A 16,180-nucleotide genomic window follows, 5' to 3' on the forward strand; every position below is an offset into this window, starting at 1 on the left:
TCATGATTTCAGGGTTTTATCATTTTCGTATTCTCGAAGAACGATTGGTCTCGGTGCTGTAAGGTTATGGGAGTGATGTAGTATCCTTTCATCTTTTTCTCAACAGTTTTTTCTTCTTGTCAGTGTTTATCATGGATTTTCATTTCCTTGAATTCAGCACAATATACTGTACAATACTGTATAGCAATGATCTGCTTCATATTATTATGCATTGGCAATTTTCTTGCATATAATTATTTTGCAAGTGTTCTACAATGGTGGTGGTGGTGGCGGGGGGCAGTAGCTGTAGTGAATGACACCTCGTAGTAACGGGGGATTTTGAGGAGAGAGAAGTCTAATTGGAAAGGGACCTCTGGTAGTGGTATCACTCGCCCCAGTTTTAATACCGGCACCCTTTAGGGGTGAGCGAGCTGGGTATATCCTTGGCATTAAACGCAACTTTTTTTCTCTGGTATATTTAGCAGTATTTATACCTTTGAAATGGTGCTTTAAGGAGCATTTCACTGGGTGACACAGGTTCCTCGCCCAGAAATAGATTTTTCCTTCGTCAAAATCCCTTATTTTTTTCGGGTACAGTATCATCATCTCCTATGCCTATTGACTCAAAGGGCCTCGGTTAGATTTCGCCAGTTCTCTCTATCTTGAGCTTTAAATTGAATACTTCTGCATTCATCATCTACTTCGTGCTTCATAGTCCTCAGCTATGTAGGCCTGGGTCTTCCAAATCTTCTAGTACTTTATGGAGCCCAACTGAACGTTTGGTAAACTATTCTCTCTTGGGGAGTGCGAAGAGCATGCCCAAACCATTTCCTCTACCCGTCATCATGATTTGTTTTTTTCAATCTTTCACTAAACTCTAATTCCAAAGACCCTGTATTGGAGATCATAATTCCTAAATACTTCAATGATTCTACCTCATTAATCCTTTCTCCTTCCAATGATATTTCATGTTCCATTGCATACTCTGTCCTCATTATCTCTGTTTCTTTTATTTATCTTCCTCCCAACATTGTGTGATATTGAATGCATTCTGGTAAGCAAGCATTGCAAATCCTGTGGTGTTCTGCTAAGAAGGACAGCATTATCAGTATACTTTAGGTCTGCTAATCCAGTCCAATCCTTATCCACCAACTCTGACTGCTCTATGCATTACAAAATCCATGAGGAGGATAAACAACATACGTAACAACACATTCCCTTGGAGTACTCCACTGTTCACTGGAAATTCATTTGATAAGACTCCATTAACATTAACTTTGCACTTGCTATACTTATGAACAGACTTAATCAAATTTATATATTCACGAGGAATTCCATAATAATGCAGGACTCTCCACAAAATTGGCCGGTGCACACTATCAAAGGCTTTTTCATAGTCCATAAATGCCATCAAAAGTGGATTTCTATATTTTACGCATTGCTGTACATGTCTCCAAATGAATATTTGGTCAGTGCAACTTCTACCTTTTCTAAATCCTGCTTGTTCATCTCTCAGCTTTTCATCAATCTTTCTCTCCAGTCTCTTTAAAATAATCATACATCTTCATAACTGACGTAAGTGTTCTGCCTCTGTAATTATTGCAACCAGTATATACTGTATATAGAGGAAACTCAATTCTTTATTTTTGGTTAAAGTAGAACTTCAGGCTAAAAATGTTTTAGGAAAGACTTTTTTTTTTTTCTCATGAAACAAATCTTTGCTCTGACAATAGACAGTAGGCAATTAAAACTTGCTACCGTTGTGAATCCGCCAATCATTCATGGAAAACTTTCCCTCACAGGTCGATCTCGGGATGTCAGTGACGAGAAACACCATGGGGATGTACACGTGCACCTATTGCACGTTCACCACTCGAGTAAAGACCAACTTTGAGCATCACGTGTTGGTGCACACAGGAGAAAAACCCTACAAGTGCTTGATGTGCACTGCTTCCTTTTCACAGAAGGGCAACTTGAAGATGCACATAAGAACACACACTGGGGAAAAGCCTTTTTCCTGTCTCGTATGTCCCTACCGATCAACGCAGAAGCAAGCGATTAAGAGGCACATGTTGAAAATGCACGGTCAGATGACTAATGTGCACCAAATATGAAGATGCCTTCAATAGCTATTTTAATGAAATAATCTGCAAAGGGGTTAAAGTTTGTGCCTAAGTCAATGAAATGTAATTATTTGATGTGTTTGGTCTTGTAGAATTCTTAATGTTGTCATTGAGAAGAATGATTATTAAATATTACTTTATACAATATTTCTTTGTTTTTTAATACCCGTAAAAGTTTTATAGCGTCCCATAAAAATCACATCAAAATAATTTGTATGGTAATAAAGTTATATAAAAATATTTTAGTAATTAGGCATCTTAAAAAACTACAATAAAAAAAGGTATATAAGATAAATTAGCTTTTTCACTTTATATATATATATATATATATATATATATATATATATATATATATATATATATATATATATATTTTTTCTTTCCTATCACACTCAGGGGGAGAGGGAATATTCATACCCTGGTCACACACTGCAACATTGCATGATGTATGACTGTTTGGTCTCTCCCTTTCGCTCTGGTAAGGGAGGGGGGGGGGGGGGTTGAGGGAGTAGTCATACCCTGGTGACAGGGGTACAGTCAGAAACCAGAATCTGTTTGGGTGCAGGTACATATCTATCTAAATATTTACCTGTCATTTTTGATGGCTGGCATACACTTGTTGCTGTACTGTACAAAAACTCTTCAGTTGTGTTTTGTGCCTATCTACAGAGCCCTGTAATTTTAGAGCTGTATTAAATATAAATACAGTATGAATTTTATCAATAGTTTAATTTCTGTAATGATAAACAGAGTACAGTATTGTAGTTTAAATACTTCTTTATGTATACTAGCAGTAGTCTTTTAAGCTTTTTAGTAAGAATTCTTGAAGGTTGTTCAACCGTGTTCCGATCACAGTGTGGCTCTTGACTTGTCTGATCATAACATAATTTGGTCATTTGGTCGAAGTACAGGAAGGAAGCTAGTTCTATTTCTACACTATTGAACGGGTATATTGAGGCAGCATAATTAAGCAATCCCTGACTGTACTGTACTATATTCAATGCAGATCTATATAAGCAGCACAATTACTGTACTCTATTACACCATGATAATATTACCAAATATTTATGGATAAACTTTAACTTTTGGTGCTAAAATTGAGAGAGAGTGTCCATGTTTTCACAGAAATCACATGAGAGCCTATAAATTATTACTTCATTTTTGAGATGTGCAGAGATATTCAAGCTATACCGTTGATATTTACAGGATAATTTCAATAAATACAAAAGAAACAATAACAAAACAGAATCAAGTGATAACAAGGATGTTTTGAATTACTCTATGATTGATACTCGGAACAGCAAAGAAAATCCTGATTGCTACTCGGCACAGAGCAAAGGAAATACCGATTGATACTAGGCACATAGCAAAGAAAATACCGACTGATACTCGGCATAGAGCAAAGAAAATGCCTACTTGGCACAGAGCAAAGAAAGTGCCAACTGATACTCGGAACAGAGCAAAGAAAATACCGACTGATACTCGGCACAGAGCAAAGAAAATACCGACTGGTACTCGGCATAGAGCAAAGAAAATGCCTACTTGGCACAGAGCTAATAAAGTGCCAACTGATACTCGGAACAGAGCAAAGAAAATTCCAACTGATACTCGGCACAGAGCAAAGAAAATACCGACTGATACTCGGCACAGAGCAAAGAAAATACCAATTGATACTCGGCACAGAGCAAAGAAAATGCCAACTGATACTCGGAACAGAGCAAAGAAAATTCCAACTGATACTCGGCACAGAGCAGAGAAAATACCGACTGATACTCGGCACAGAGCAAAGAAAATGCCAACTGATACTCGGCACAGAGCAAAGAAAATGCCAACTGATACTCGGCACAGAGCAAAGAAAATACCGACTGATACTCGGCACAGAGCAAAGGAAATACAGATTGATACTCGGCACAGAGCAAAGAAAATGCCAACTGATACTCGGCACAGAGCAAAGAAAATACCGACTGATACTCGGCACAGAGCAAAGGAAATACAGATTGATACTCGGCACAGAGCAAAGAAAATGCCAACTGATACTCGGCACAGAGCAAAGAAAATACCGACTGATACTCGGCACAGAGCAAAGGAAATACAGATTGATACTCGGCACAGAGCAAAGAAAATACAGATTGATACACGGCACAGAGCAAAGAAAATGCCAACTGATACTCGGCACAGAGCAAAGAAAATGCCAACTGATACTCGGCACAGAGCAAAGAAAATACCGACTGATACTCGGCACAGAGCAAAGGAAATACAGATTGATACTCGGCACAGAGCAAAGAAAATACAGATTGATACACGGCACAGAGCAAAGAAAATACCAATTGATACACGGCACAGCGCAAAGAAAATGCCAATTGATACTTGGCACAGAGCAAAGAAAATACCGACTGGTACTCAGCACAAAGAAAATACAGATTGATACAAGGCACAGAGCAACGAAAACGTCTACTGATACTCGGCACAGAGCAATGAAAATACCAATTAATACTCGGTACAGAGCAAAGAAAATACTTTTGAAAGTAGTGCCTGTTGGTCATACAGGTGACTTTGACCTTGTAGGCAGCACAAAGAAGCACCCTCGTCCGACTTCCCTCAATCAAGCAACAAAACATCCATACCCAGAATAATGGCATCCATTATCTACTAGTATTTTATCCTTACTTCTTTCTGTATACTTGTCCAATGCATAATCTTTAAGCTTAATCTCAGTAGCCTTCCCTCAGTTTTTGAAAAATATAAATAACTTTGTACAAAACTGTGTAGCGGAGTGGTATTTGGCTTTTGTCGCGCGTGCAAAAATAGGAAGCTGCACGCAAGGCTGCGAGGAAGAGAGAGCACTGTCGCTCATGCAGTGCTGATCTTGGTGGTAAAAGGTATTCTTTTTTACTTCGCGTACGTTGTGCGTAACCTTGATGGGCTTATGCTAGAATGTAGCTATCCTTTTTTTTTTTTTTTTTACTCTGCATGAGTGTGCTTGAAAACCATGTACCAAGGAGAAAATTATCGTTAGTTTGTGCAAACTAAAACAAGAAAAATGGATTTCATTTTTAAATGAATGGGTCCAGCCTAAAGTGTAACAACTTACGTTATAGTAAGTCAAAAATGTTAAATTGTTCTTTAATGATATCAAGTTTCTGAATAAATTTTCTTATACCCGATTGTTTCCTTTTACACATTAAAACCAAGCTGAAAATTTTTGGAGCGGCACCCACATCATTTTGGCAACAAGCCACCACTGCATCCACTGAATCTGAAGAAAATTATATCTATTATTGTAATCATGATTACTATATTAATGTTTACTGTACATTAGAAATGAGATTGTTAATTTTATAAAGGAACAGTAACAGTAAAGCTAATGTAAGTTTATAAAATAATCAATATTCTAAAGCCTTTGCAAAATATCAACCTAAGTGTATAGTTTTTTAGTTAATTTTTATTTACTTGAGCATACCAAGTCACTATATTTCTCTTACTACTTGTCAAATATAAATGTCAAGTTGTATTAACTTCTGTACTTTAGATACAAGAGATTGTATGCATCAAGATTTTGAAAATAAATTACTAACCAAAAGAGCTTCTTTCATTTTAGTGCTAATTTTAAGTCAAATGTTGAAAAATTCTTAAAATCAATGAAGGTAGATATAACAGGATTACTGAACTGACTATTATCTTTGCAATGCCAAGCTACATTGTCCGATTTATCTGTATTTGTCCTTTAGAATTAGGGTTAGCAGTGTAAGGGTGGGTGGACAATTACTTCTCTAGATGGGAATATTATATGTAATGAAATTATATGACATGTATTTTAATGTTGTTACTAATCCTACAATATTCTATATTTATTATTCGTTGGTTTTCATAAAGATTGTTTCCTTAATTTCTTTCCTCAAGGGGCTACTTTTCCGTTGGAGCCATAAAGCATCATGATTTTCCAATTAGGGTTGTAGCTTAGCAGTTATAATAATAATATGGAAAAAGTGAGGGGCCTAGTACATTGCCTGAGTTGGACATGTAAGCCTGCAACCCCTTGCAGCAAATGTCTCATTTGTAAACTCAAGAAATTTTCACAAAGTTTTCCCTTGGCCTAATACGGGTTGCTATGGGAAGGAGTCAGGCCTTCTCCATCATGAGGGTCAACACTACACAGTATTCTAGAGGTTTTATTTTGGCTTTGACCAAGTTGTGGAATGATCCTCCTAATCAGGTAGTTGAATAGGTAGAACTTCAAAAGTTCAAACTTGCAGCAAATATTTTTATGTTGAACAGACTGACATAAGTCTCGTTATATAGTTCATATATGAAATATGTTTTGATGTTATGGTTTTTAAAATATTCTATTCTAATTGCTCATTATTTCTCATATCGTTTATTTCCTTATTTCATTTCCTAATTGGGCTATTTTTTCCTATTGGAGCCCTTATGGCATCTTGCTTTTCAAACTTAGCTAGTAATAATAATAAACAATAATAATATAGTCGAGTCATTTATTTATTATTATTATTATTATTATTATTATTATTATTATTATTATTATTATTACAAGCTAGGCTATAACCCTAGTTGGAAAAACAAGATGCTATAAGCCCAACAGGGAAAAATAGCAGTGAGGAAAGGAAACAAGGAAATAAATAAACTACAAGAGAAGAATAAACATCAAAATAAAATATTTCAAGAACAGTAACAACCTTAAATTAGATCTTCCACATATAAACTATAAAAACTAAAAAAAAATCAAGAGGAAGAGAAATTAGAAAGAATACCATACCCGAGAACTAATAGACATCTGTTTCTTGATGGGTACATCGTTTTGCTTTGGTCAGAGTTCAAGTAAAATAACATGGGTAGAAGTAATCCAACATCGTATACTGGGTTGACAACATAACCGATGTGGTTCCTCTTTAATTTACATTAATGTTATCTTTATTAAACTCAACTAAGTGAATTGCTTTACTGCTCAACTAGACATGACTATCAAAGACAGTGACATATTTGATATGAATTAATTTCCTGAAGAATTCTGCCATTTATATCAACAAACCATTTCCTTTGAAAGTTACTCTCTCACTCTCTCTCTTTCTTTCTCCTATCAATTGTCAAAAACACGTCATCAGGAGCAAAGATCTATTTTGATCTGGGTTGGGTTAAGAGGCTGGTAAGAGGGTGTGGAAGGGTAGGCAGTCGAGATATGTAAGGGCCTTGCCGTCATCTAAAGACGGTATTCTCTTGTCCTTTGAGAGGTACCAGAAGTCTGCAGATTTTCTTTGCAGCTTTTCAAGTTGTAACTTACTTAGATACAAAGCATGTTACATACACACAAAGGTTTGTAAAGACCACAAATCTTACATTTAAAAGATATTTCTGTTTAGTTGTAAGTGTAGTTGCAATTTAGATAGTTTTATGCTCTACTCTTGATATTCCCGCAGTAATACGTTAAGTAAAATATTTTTACAATTTCTGGGGTAATTATGTATAAATGGAAACATTTTAGTTAACATATTCTTTACAATGACACAATTATTTTTAATTATTATTATTGACAAAAGAGATATGATAGATAAGCCCCTGCGTCGTGCTTGCCTCCAACGAATCCGTAAACCATTCATGACGTACTTTCCCTCGCAGGTCGATTTCTGTGTCCCAGGGAAGCGAACCGCCATCAAGATACACAAGTGTGCGTATTGCCCTTTCGTCTCTCCGGTTAAAACCAACCTGGACCATCACGTGTTAGTGCACACTGGAGAAAAGCCCTACAAGTGCTCACTGTGCTCGGCTTCCTTCTCCCAAAAGGGCAACTTGAAGACGCACGTGAGAACGCACACTGGAGAGAAGCCCTTCTGCTGCCTCAAGTGTCCCTATCGATCAGCTCAGAAGCAAGCGATTAAGATCCACATGATGAGAGTGCATAGCGAAACAGTAAACAACATGCAGCAGACAGGAACAAGCCATCACAATCTCCCAAATGAGAAGCCTCGTGAAAGTGATACAGACAATGTGCCATAGTCAAACGAGACTAGGAATCATCATGTCGTTGATTGGTTTAGTACGTGTATGATTACAGTCCAGTGTTCATATTTCTTAAGCAGTTTATATTGTACTGGCATTATAGTTTCAAGGTTACATCAAATTAATATATTGTTAGTCACTTTTTAAGTTGTGTACAATTAGAATACTGTAGAGGTAAATAATAAATTAGATTTACAAAAGAATATGTATGGCTGACCCCCAAAAGCTCTTAGGAACTTGCAATCATTTTAGAAACCTAATGATATTTAATTAGAAAAAATTACTCAAAGCTATTTTTTTTCTGTAAATGAAGAACTTTGTGCTTCTAATTCATTCATCATAACATATATGGCAATTATTTACCATAATGTTCTTTTAAACTTCAATCTATGTACAACACATTAAATGATTAATAGCTTAATGCTTAAATACATCTGTCATTGGGTTGTGAGTATTTATTTTTGAAAGGTCTCCATACAAAGTGAAAAACTGCAGTTTTTCTTTTTTGTGTGTATTCTTGCACGAACCTAGTTTGTTTTGACAATACTGGAACTTTGTTTACTGCCCTTTTTATAGAATACTGGGCTCAGGATGAGTACTGTATACAATCTTATAGAAATATAGTTTACAATACAATTTTTGTTGTTATTACAGATTTAGAGGACTAAATTTGAAAAAAAAAAATCTAGAAACAAATAATTTAAAAATGTTTTTGTTTTGTTAAGACAAACACTGGCAATATTGTAATTGGGAACCAGGCCCCATTTTGGCATTAGTTAGATATGGTCACGTCTCTGACTGGTGAACGCCAGACTGGGGTTAGATTCCCGCTCAGACTCCTTAGTTTCTTTGGTCGCCGCAACCTCACCATCCTTGTGAGCTAAGGATGGGGGGTTTAGGGGAACTTATAGGTGTATCTGCTGAGTCATCATCAGCCATTGCCTAGCTCTCATTGGTCCAGCTTGGGTGGAGAGGGGGCTTAGGCACTGATCATATGCATATATGGTCAGTCTGTAGGGCATTGTCCTGCTCGATAGGGTAATGTCACTGTCCCCTGCCTCTGCCATTCATGAGCGGCCTTTAAACCTTTAAACAGAGGTACACAAGTCAACATCTTGGAGGAAGAAATTGCTTTCCATTTCCATTAATTCACAAAGTATCCACGGAGCAATATATTGTATTCCACAGATAAATTAGGGAACTACAGGCCTGACAACAGTTCCTTGTAAGGTACCTAAATCTGTTTTAGTAAACTGAATACAAACAATCAGTAATGGAGATCATGCTTAACCATTAGCAAATATTATATAAGTTGAGCACTAAATATATTCTATATGGATTTCCAAAAACCATTTGACATGGTGTCACATACAAGATTATTAGCATAAGTTCAATGTGTAGATATAGACAGCGTAAGATGCTGGACAAAAGACTGGCTAAATAACAGAGGACAGCGAGACATTTTCCTCATATAATATTCACAAGAATTTTAACGCTATTTTTAGTACTTAGTTCTTTGCTCTTTATCAAAATTGAGCTACAAATGACCAAGTTTGCTGATGAATAAAATGCATACTAGTGCTGTCATACAACAGCAAAAGTGACAGGAAAACCAGGGGAAAATAAGTTAATTGTCAGTAATAGAGCAGATGCTATTCATCTTAAAGAAATGTTAAGTCACATATGTATGGTATAAAAACAGAAATGGGAAACACTTAATAACCAGCTGGAGAAAGATGATTTTTATTATAACTAAAAGGTTGTACGGTAATTACAACGTTTTAAGAAGTGTACAGTACAAAAATAAAAAAGGCAACTTGGAATGTCAATTTACTTTTTTAAATGAGACAACACAAATCTGATATAATGCAGACTTTTTAGCTCACATGAAAACTAGGACCTCAAACAAGCTAGTGCATAGAGATTACACGACAGAAGAAAATTGGGGAGGAGTCGTTTTTACATCTAACCCAAAAATGAAAAACCTGACACAAACATCTATTATGATGGCCATAAACTAACAATAATAAATGTACCTAAACGGTAAGGAAATGAAGTTAATAGGTAACTTTTGGTTATAACAGAAAGACTGATAGAGGACAAAACGACGGGGTTTTGCTCATAAAGTGTCTATTATGAAACAATTTAGTAAGAAGTTGGAGTAAAAAGAAAAGCTGTATGTTGTACAGTATATGCTTTCAACTGTGTACTTTTAAATTACATTTTTAAAGAGTTGCTTATAGTTCTTACAACTGTGGCATCATTTTGTAATGAGAGTTTTATAGCATAAAAAATTGCGTGTTTGCATTTACCACATCCCTTAAAGAGTCAATTTTACTGATTGGACCGATACTTTACTTATCTTCCCTATCTTGTTTGCAAAGTGCGGTGCAGTATAATGCTAACACAAAGTTTTTTTTTTTTTTAAATGTTTTGAATAGGAATGCAATTATTTGGCGTTAGGACACTGATAAATATTGGAGAGAGAACGCTTTAGATAAGCTGTCAGACTGAAAATTGTTTGTACTGCAATGCAAATTCGTACATCATTCATGAAAACCTCTCCCTCGCAGGTCGACTTCAACGAGCCAACGAAGGGAAGCACCGTGAAGACGCACAAGTGCCCATATTGTCCCTTCACTACTCTGATCAAGACCAACTTGCAACACCATGTGTTGGTGCACACAGGAGAGAAGCCCTTCCAGTGCTTGGTGTGCGCAGCATCCTTTTCGCGGAAGGGAAACCTCAAGACGCACATGCGAACACACACTGGGGAAAGGCCATTCTCTTGCCCCCTGTGTCCATACCGGGCATCTACAAAGCAGCCGATTCAATTGCACATGAAGAGAATGCACGGCGAAATAACCGACGTGCATCAGACAACAAGAAGCCGTCATAGTTCATTTGACACAAGTGACTTCCAAAGCGAAGGAAACTAAGCAAATACAGCGCAGTAAAAAAGCGATTACAGTAGTCATTTCAACTTAGCATCACAGCTTTAATTTTATATTTTGAATCATTATCTTATCTATTAATTTTATAATATAAAACTGCAAGTCTTAAAAAAGAAGAAACAAATCCATTTATCATAACAGTGTACATTCCATGCAACAGAATCTTGCTAACAACTTACAGTTTACTATTCAGGATTGAGAAGTTCTCTAAAGGCGTCAGTGTACGAGTAACATAGCGCTCTCAGAATACAGTGCAGCTCTTTTTACAATTTCCTACCATTGTGCCATCATTCTTCTTCATTCATTACAATCTTCAGTGATCATCTCTTTCACTGTGTAACTTTTGGTGTAACTAGAGGAATTTTTATCTTGCCTTCTCTTGTCTTTGTTTGCGCTCACTCTTTGTGGGGGTGACTGTAAACATGCTCTGAAACAAACTTCTAGTGCTTTTATGTCTTAATTCAGATTAATACCTCAATCAAGGAGGTTATAAAATGAACTGTGTGTATGTTTGTCTGTTAGAAGGATTACGTCAAAACCTCAAACCGGATTTTCATCAAATTATCATAACGGATAGATATTATACCTCCCAGGTGAACCAATTAAATTCTTGAGGTGATCTGTATCAAGATCATGATTCTGGTTATTATTACTATTGTTATACAGTAGATTAATTCACGGTCAACATACGAAAAAGGAAAGTTTGGTCCGTAGACTCAGAGTAAAATGTTGACAATCTTCATTGGCGGAGGTCTGAAATCTCCAATTGCTCTTTCTACCTAGGAAGGATTTCTTTGGTATTCCTGAAATCGTTTATCCTTATTATAAGTTTATAAGAGGGTATTTTGACATATTGAAAGTCGCTGGAGTGTAGACCCAATTAGAACAGGAATAATTCTAAAGAAGGATGCTGGGAAGTTCTCTCTATGCAAACACACCATGAGTCCCGAGACTGTTCTAGAAATCATTCATCCCTTTTCTTCAAATACTAAATAGCTTTTATGGTCTTGATATTCCTAAAAATATCAAGATGTTTCTCCCCAAATATCTAAATTAAGGTATTTAATTTTGTTTACTTACAAATATAGAAATGTGGGTTCATTAATCTTAAAACTGGATGAAATATATAAAAAAAACTGTTAATCATACATAGTTTAGTCATTTATAATAACAGCCAGATTATCCAATCAAATCTGCCAATATGTTTTTTTTTTTTTTTATTTATTTATTTTTTTTTTTTTTGCATGGCTTTCTAAATTCTCTCTTTATATTTGAGACCTATTAATATTTCTGTGAATTTGAATCATGATTTAATAGTAATATTCATTAATATAACTGATCTAACACAAAGCTCTAGAAATTTAACCAATTTATACAGGCGAGACCATTGCTTTGTTCTTTGGTATTGTATGCGATACTTAGAATTGCATACGTATGCAGTTTATATTCCAGCAGATCTACTGTAGTTTAGTTATATGGTTCAAATGTTTTTAAAGAAATATTATATGGGGGTAAAACAGTTTTACTTTAAACCATATGTAAATTTGGGAAAACTTGAGTAAAACATTAAAACTTTCCCTCGCAGGTTGCCTTCCATGCGCCAGTGAAGAGAAGCACCACGAAGATGCACAAATGCACCCACTGTCCTTTCGTCACGCCAATAAAGACCAACCTGGACCATCACATGTTGGTGCACACGGGAGAAAAGCCTTTCCAGTGCCTGGTCTGTGGGGCGTCCTTCTCTCAGAAAGGCAACCTGAAGACACACATGAGAACGCACACGGGGGAAAAGCCATTTTCCTGTCTCAAATGTCCGTATCGGTCATCTACAAAGCAATCGCTTCAGCTGCATGTGATGAGGATGCATAGTCGAACATCGGATGTGAGGTTGCATAACCAAACATCGGATGTGAGGATGTCTAGTCAAACATCTGATGTACACCAGAGAGGAATAAGCCAACATCAGCCCTTTGATGATAAGAGTCTCAGCCAAAGGGATAAAGACTTTATTCAATAGTTATAATGCAGTACAGTCAAACATACAAATTCACTATACAGTAACTTTGTATCACTGCTCTGAATTTTAAATTTATTTATTAATAAAACCAACACTATATGCAATATTTTTATTTTTGAAATGGGAAGCACTGTGCGTAAGGTACATCATCCATTTATGCCTAAAATATTTTGCGTTTAGATTGTATTTCCATATTGCTACTTAGACCCCATTAGTCATGTGTGGTCTTAAATATGTGATCCTTTCTACCTTTTACCATTAAATCTCTTCTGATACATCCTCACAGACTTGCACTTATAACTGAACTCAAATTTTTCATATTGCTCCTGTGTGTCCCAGCACAATAATGTTTCGCCAATCTTCTGGATCTAGTGGGGACAAGAGTAGTTCTTCAACCTCCTGGATTAAGTCTTTAACAAACCAAAGGCTTTTACCTCCCGGAGGAATTTTCTGAAGCAGCCCCACTTCTAAGGCACCACTATTATTATTATTACTAGCTAATTTACAACCCTAGTTGGAAAAGCAGGATGCTAAGGGCTCCAATAGGGAAAAAATTTCCCAGTGAGGAAAGGAAATACGGGAATAAATAAACAACAAGAGAAGTAATGAAAAATTAAAATAAAATATGTTATGAGCAGTAACAACATGAAAACAGATCTTTCATATATAAACTATATAAAGAGAGTTATGTCATCCTATTCAACAAAAAAACATTTGCTGCAAGTTTAAACTTTTGACGTTCCATCGATTCAACTACCTGATTAGGAAGATCATTCCACAACTTGGTCACAGTTGGAATAAAACTTCTAGAATACTGTGTGGTATTGAGCCTTATGATGGAGAAGGAAAAACTATTAAAAAAACTGCATAATCCATCGTCATGCATAAAGATTAACCTAAGACACTGTCGCTCTTTGCAGTCAATTGGTAAAGGCAGGCCCTTCTCATATATTCATTTAAAATAAGTTGGACTCAAGTTTTTGATAGATATTACCGACAATTAAGCATTCGAGGCACTCAAGGACTTGTGTTAGTGGTGTTAGTCTTACAGAGCTTGACCGGGCCTCTTTATAAACCTCTTCTGGAGTCCTCCTTGATTTGAATCTTGAAACAGTGTTTCTGCTAGATTTTGCCTCCTTGATATATATAATTTTGTTCAGTGCCTTAGCTGGTAAGGTGACTTATTTGGGAGAGAGAGATATTAATTGGATTTCTTAGAAAACTCAATCACCAAGTTTTAATAGGAGCTCCTTTTCCTGTTATTGCATTTTCCAGTTTGTCCTCCACCAAGGACAATCTCCTCCAACTATTTTAAAACTCAAACAAGAAATCTGTACAAAACAGGTTTTCACAGAATCAGAGCATAATAGAAATGGAATGCTGTGGATTACTAAATTAAAGGAAGTAATTACTGTATGATATCTAACAAGTTATTTCTTCTGGACAGCCGAGCTGCAAAATAGAAACAAAGTTTTAAAAAAATCCTTAGTAGAGTTGTGGTGGCCTATTTGGTAATGTCCCTGACTGGTGATCGCCAGACTGGGGTTAGAGTCCCATTCAAGCTCGCTAGTTCCTTTGGTCGCAGCAGCCTCATCATCCTTGTGAGCTAAGGATGGGGGTTTTTGGGAGCCCCTAGGGTTACCTGCTGAGTCTTCAGCAGACATTGCCTAGCCTTCCCTGGCCCTAGTTTGGGGGGGAGAGGGGCTCACAGGACCTCAAGGTTTACCTGCCGAGTCATCAGCACCCATTGCCTGGCCCTCTGTGGTCCTAGCTTGGGGGACCTCTAGGTTTACCTGCCGAGTCGATCAGCACCCATTGCCTGACCCTCTGTGGTCCTAGCTTGGGCGCTGATCATATGTATATATGGTCAGTCTCTAGGGAATTGCCACTATCCCTTGCCTCTGCCATTCATGAGTGGCCTTTAAGCCTTCAAACACGAATCTTGCTTTCACTTATCAGGACTCTACTGGACTTTGGTTATTATAAAATTCTTCATGAGATGAAACAAATTTCTTATCCCCTGTTTAGATGAACTGTGGAACCATATTGTAAAATGTTTAACGGAAGAATAGCGTAATTTAGGAATATCCATACTGAAGTTAAAAGTCGATGGGGTAAATATACCATGAAAACACAGATGAATTTAATAAATTTCCTTTTGAGGAATCTCTTTTTTATATTCTCATTTTATAAAATGTTATTTTTATAATAAAATAAATTTTTGAATATACTTACCCGGTGATTATATAAGCTGCAGCTCTGCTGCTCGACAGAAAACTCTACGTTAAAAATCCGCCAGCGATCGCTATGCAGGTAGGGGGTGTACTTCAACAGCGCCATCTGTCGTGCAGGTACTCAGTACTCAATGTAAACAAAGAACTCAATTTTCTCCTCGGTCCACTGCGTCTCTATTGGGGAGGAAGGGAGGGTCCTTTAATATATAATCACCGGGTAAGTATATTCAAAAATTTATTTTATTATAAAAATAACATTTTTCAATATTTAACTTAGCCGGTGATTATATAAGCCGATTCACACCCAGGGGGGTGGGTAGAGACCAGCAATAAATGTTTACATTATTATGAGCTAAGGATTTTTTATTTCATTTTAGCAGTTATCAAAATAACAAACATAAAATAAATAAGTACCTGGTAAGGAAGTCGACTTGAACAATTACTCTGCCTTTTTAAGTACGTCTTCCTTACGGAGCCTCGCGATCCTCTTAGGATGCTGAGCGACCCCTAGGAGCTGAAGTATCAAGGGTTGCAACCCATACTACAGGACCTCATCAAAACCTCTAATCTAGGCGCTTCTCAAGAAAAGAATTTGACCACCCGCCAAATCAACCAGGATGCGAAATGCTTCTTAGCCTTCCGGACAACCCAAAAACAACAATAAAAACATTTCAAGAGAAAGATTAAAAAGGTTATGGAATTAGGGGAATGTAGTGGTTGAGCCCTCACCCACTACTGCACTCGCTGCTACGAATGGTCCCAGGGTGTAGCAGTTCTCGTAAAGAGACTGGACATCTTTAAGATAAAAAGACGCGAACACTGACTTGCTTCTCCAATAGGTTGCGTCCATTATACTTTGCA

The 16,180-nt window shown here is 36.7% G+C and overlaps 1 protein-coding gene and 1 long non-coding RNA gene across 13 annotated transcripts in view; one reads left to right on the forward strand and one right to left on the reverse strand.

The window, feature by feature from the left end:
- The window catches only part of LOC137624289 (zinc finger and BTB domain-containing protein 7C-like), a 175,020-nt gene that overhangs the window by 101,824 nt on the left and 57,016 nt on the right, over positions 1–16,180 (forward strand). Inside the window, exon 6 of one of the 10 annotated variants that reach the window (XM_068354842.1) lies at positions 12,654–13,167. The exons of 6 other annotated variants lie outside the window; for them this stretch is intronic. In XM_068354842.1, the coding sequence (XP_068210943.1) occupies positions 12,654–13,085 (432 nt within the window). In that variant the 3' untranslated portion in view covers positions 13,086–13,167. Of the gene's footprint in view, positions 1–1,781; positions 2,250–7,733; positions 8,751–10,687; positions 11,235–12,653; positions 13,168–16,180 lie in introns of those variants that run through there. 3 more of the 10 variants (XM_068354845.1, XM_068354844.1, XM_068354850.1) reach the window with 3 other exon arrangements.
- LOC137624291 (uncharacterized) overlaps positions 1–16,180 on the reverse strand; it is a 195,575-nt gene that overhangs the window by 60,137 nt on the left and 119,258 nt on the right. The gene's annotated exons all lie outside the window — the stretch shown is intronic.

Source organism: Palaemon carinicauda, chromosome 31 (assembly GCF_036898095.1).
Source record: "Palaemon carinicauda isolate YSFRI2023 chromosome 31, ASM3689809v2, whole genome shotgun sequence".
Classification (NCBI taxonomy): domain Eukaryota; kingdom Metazoa; phylum Arthropoda; class Malacostraca; order Decapoda; family Palaemonidae; genus Palaemon; species Palaemon carinicauda.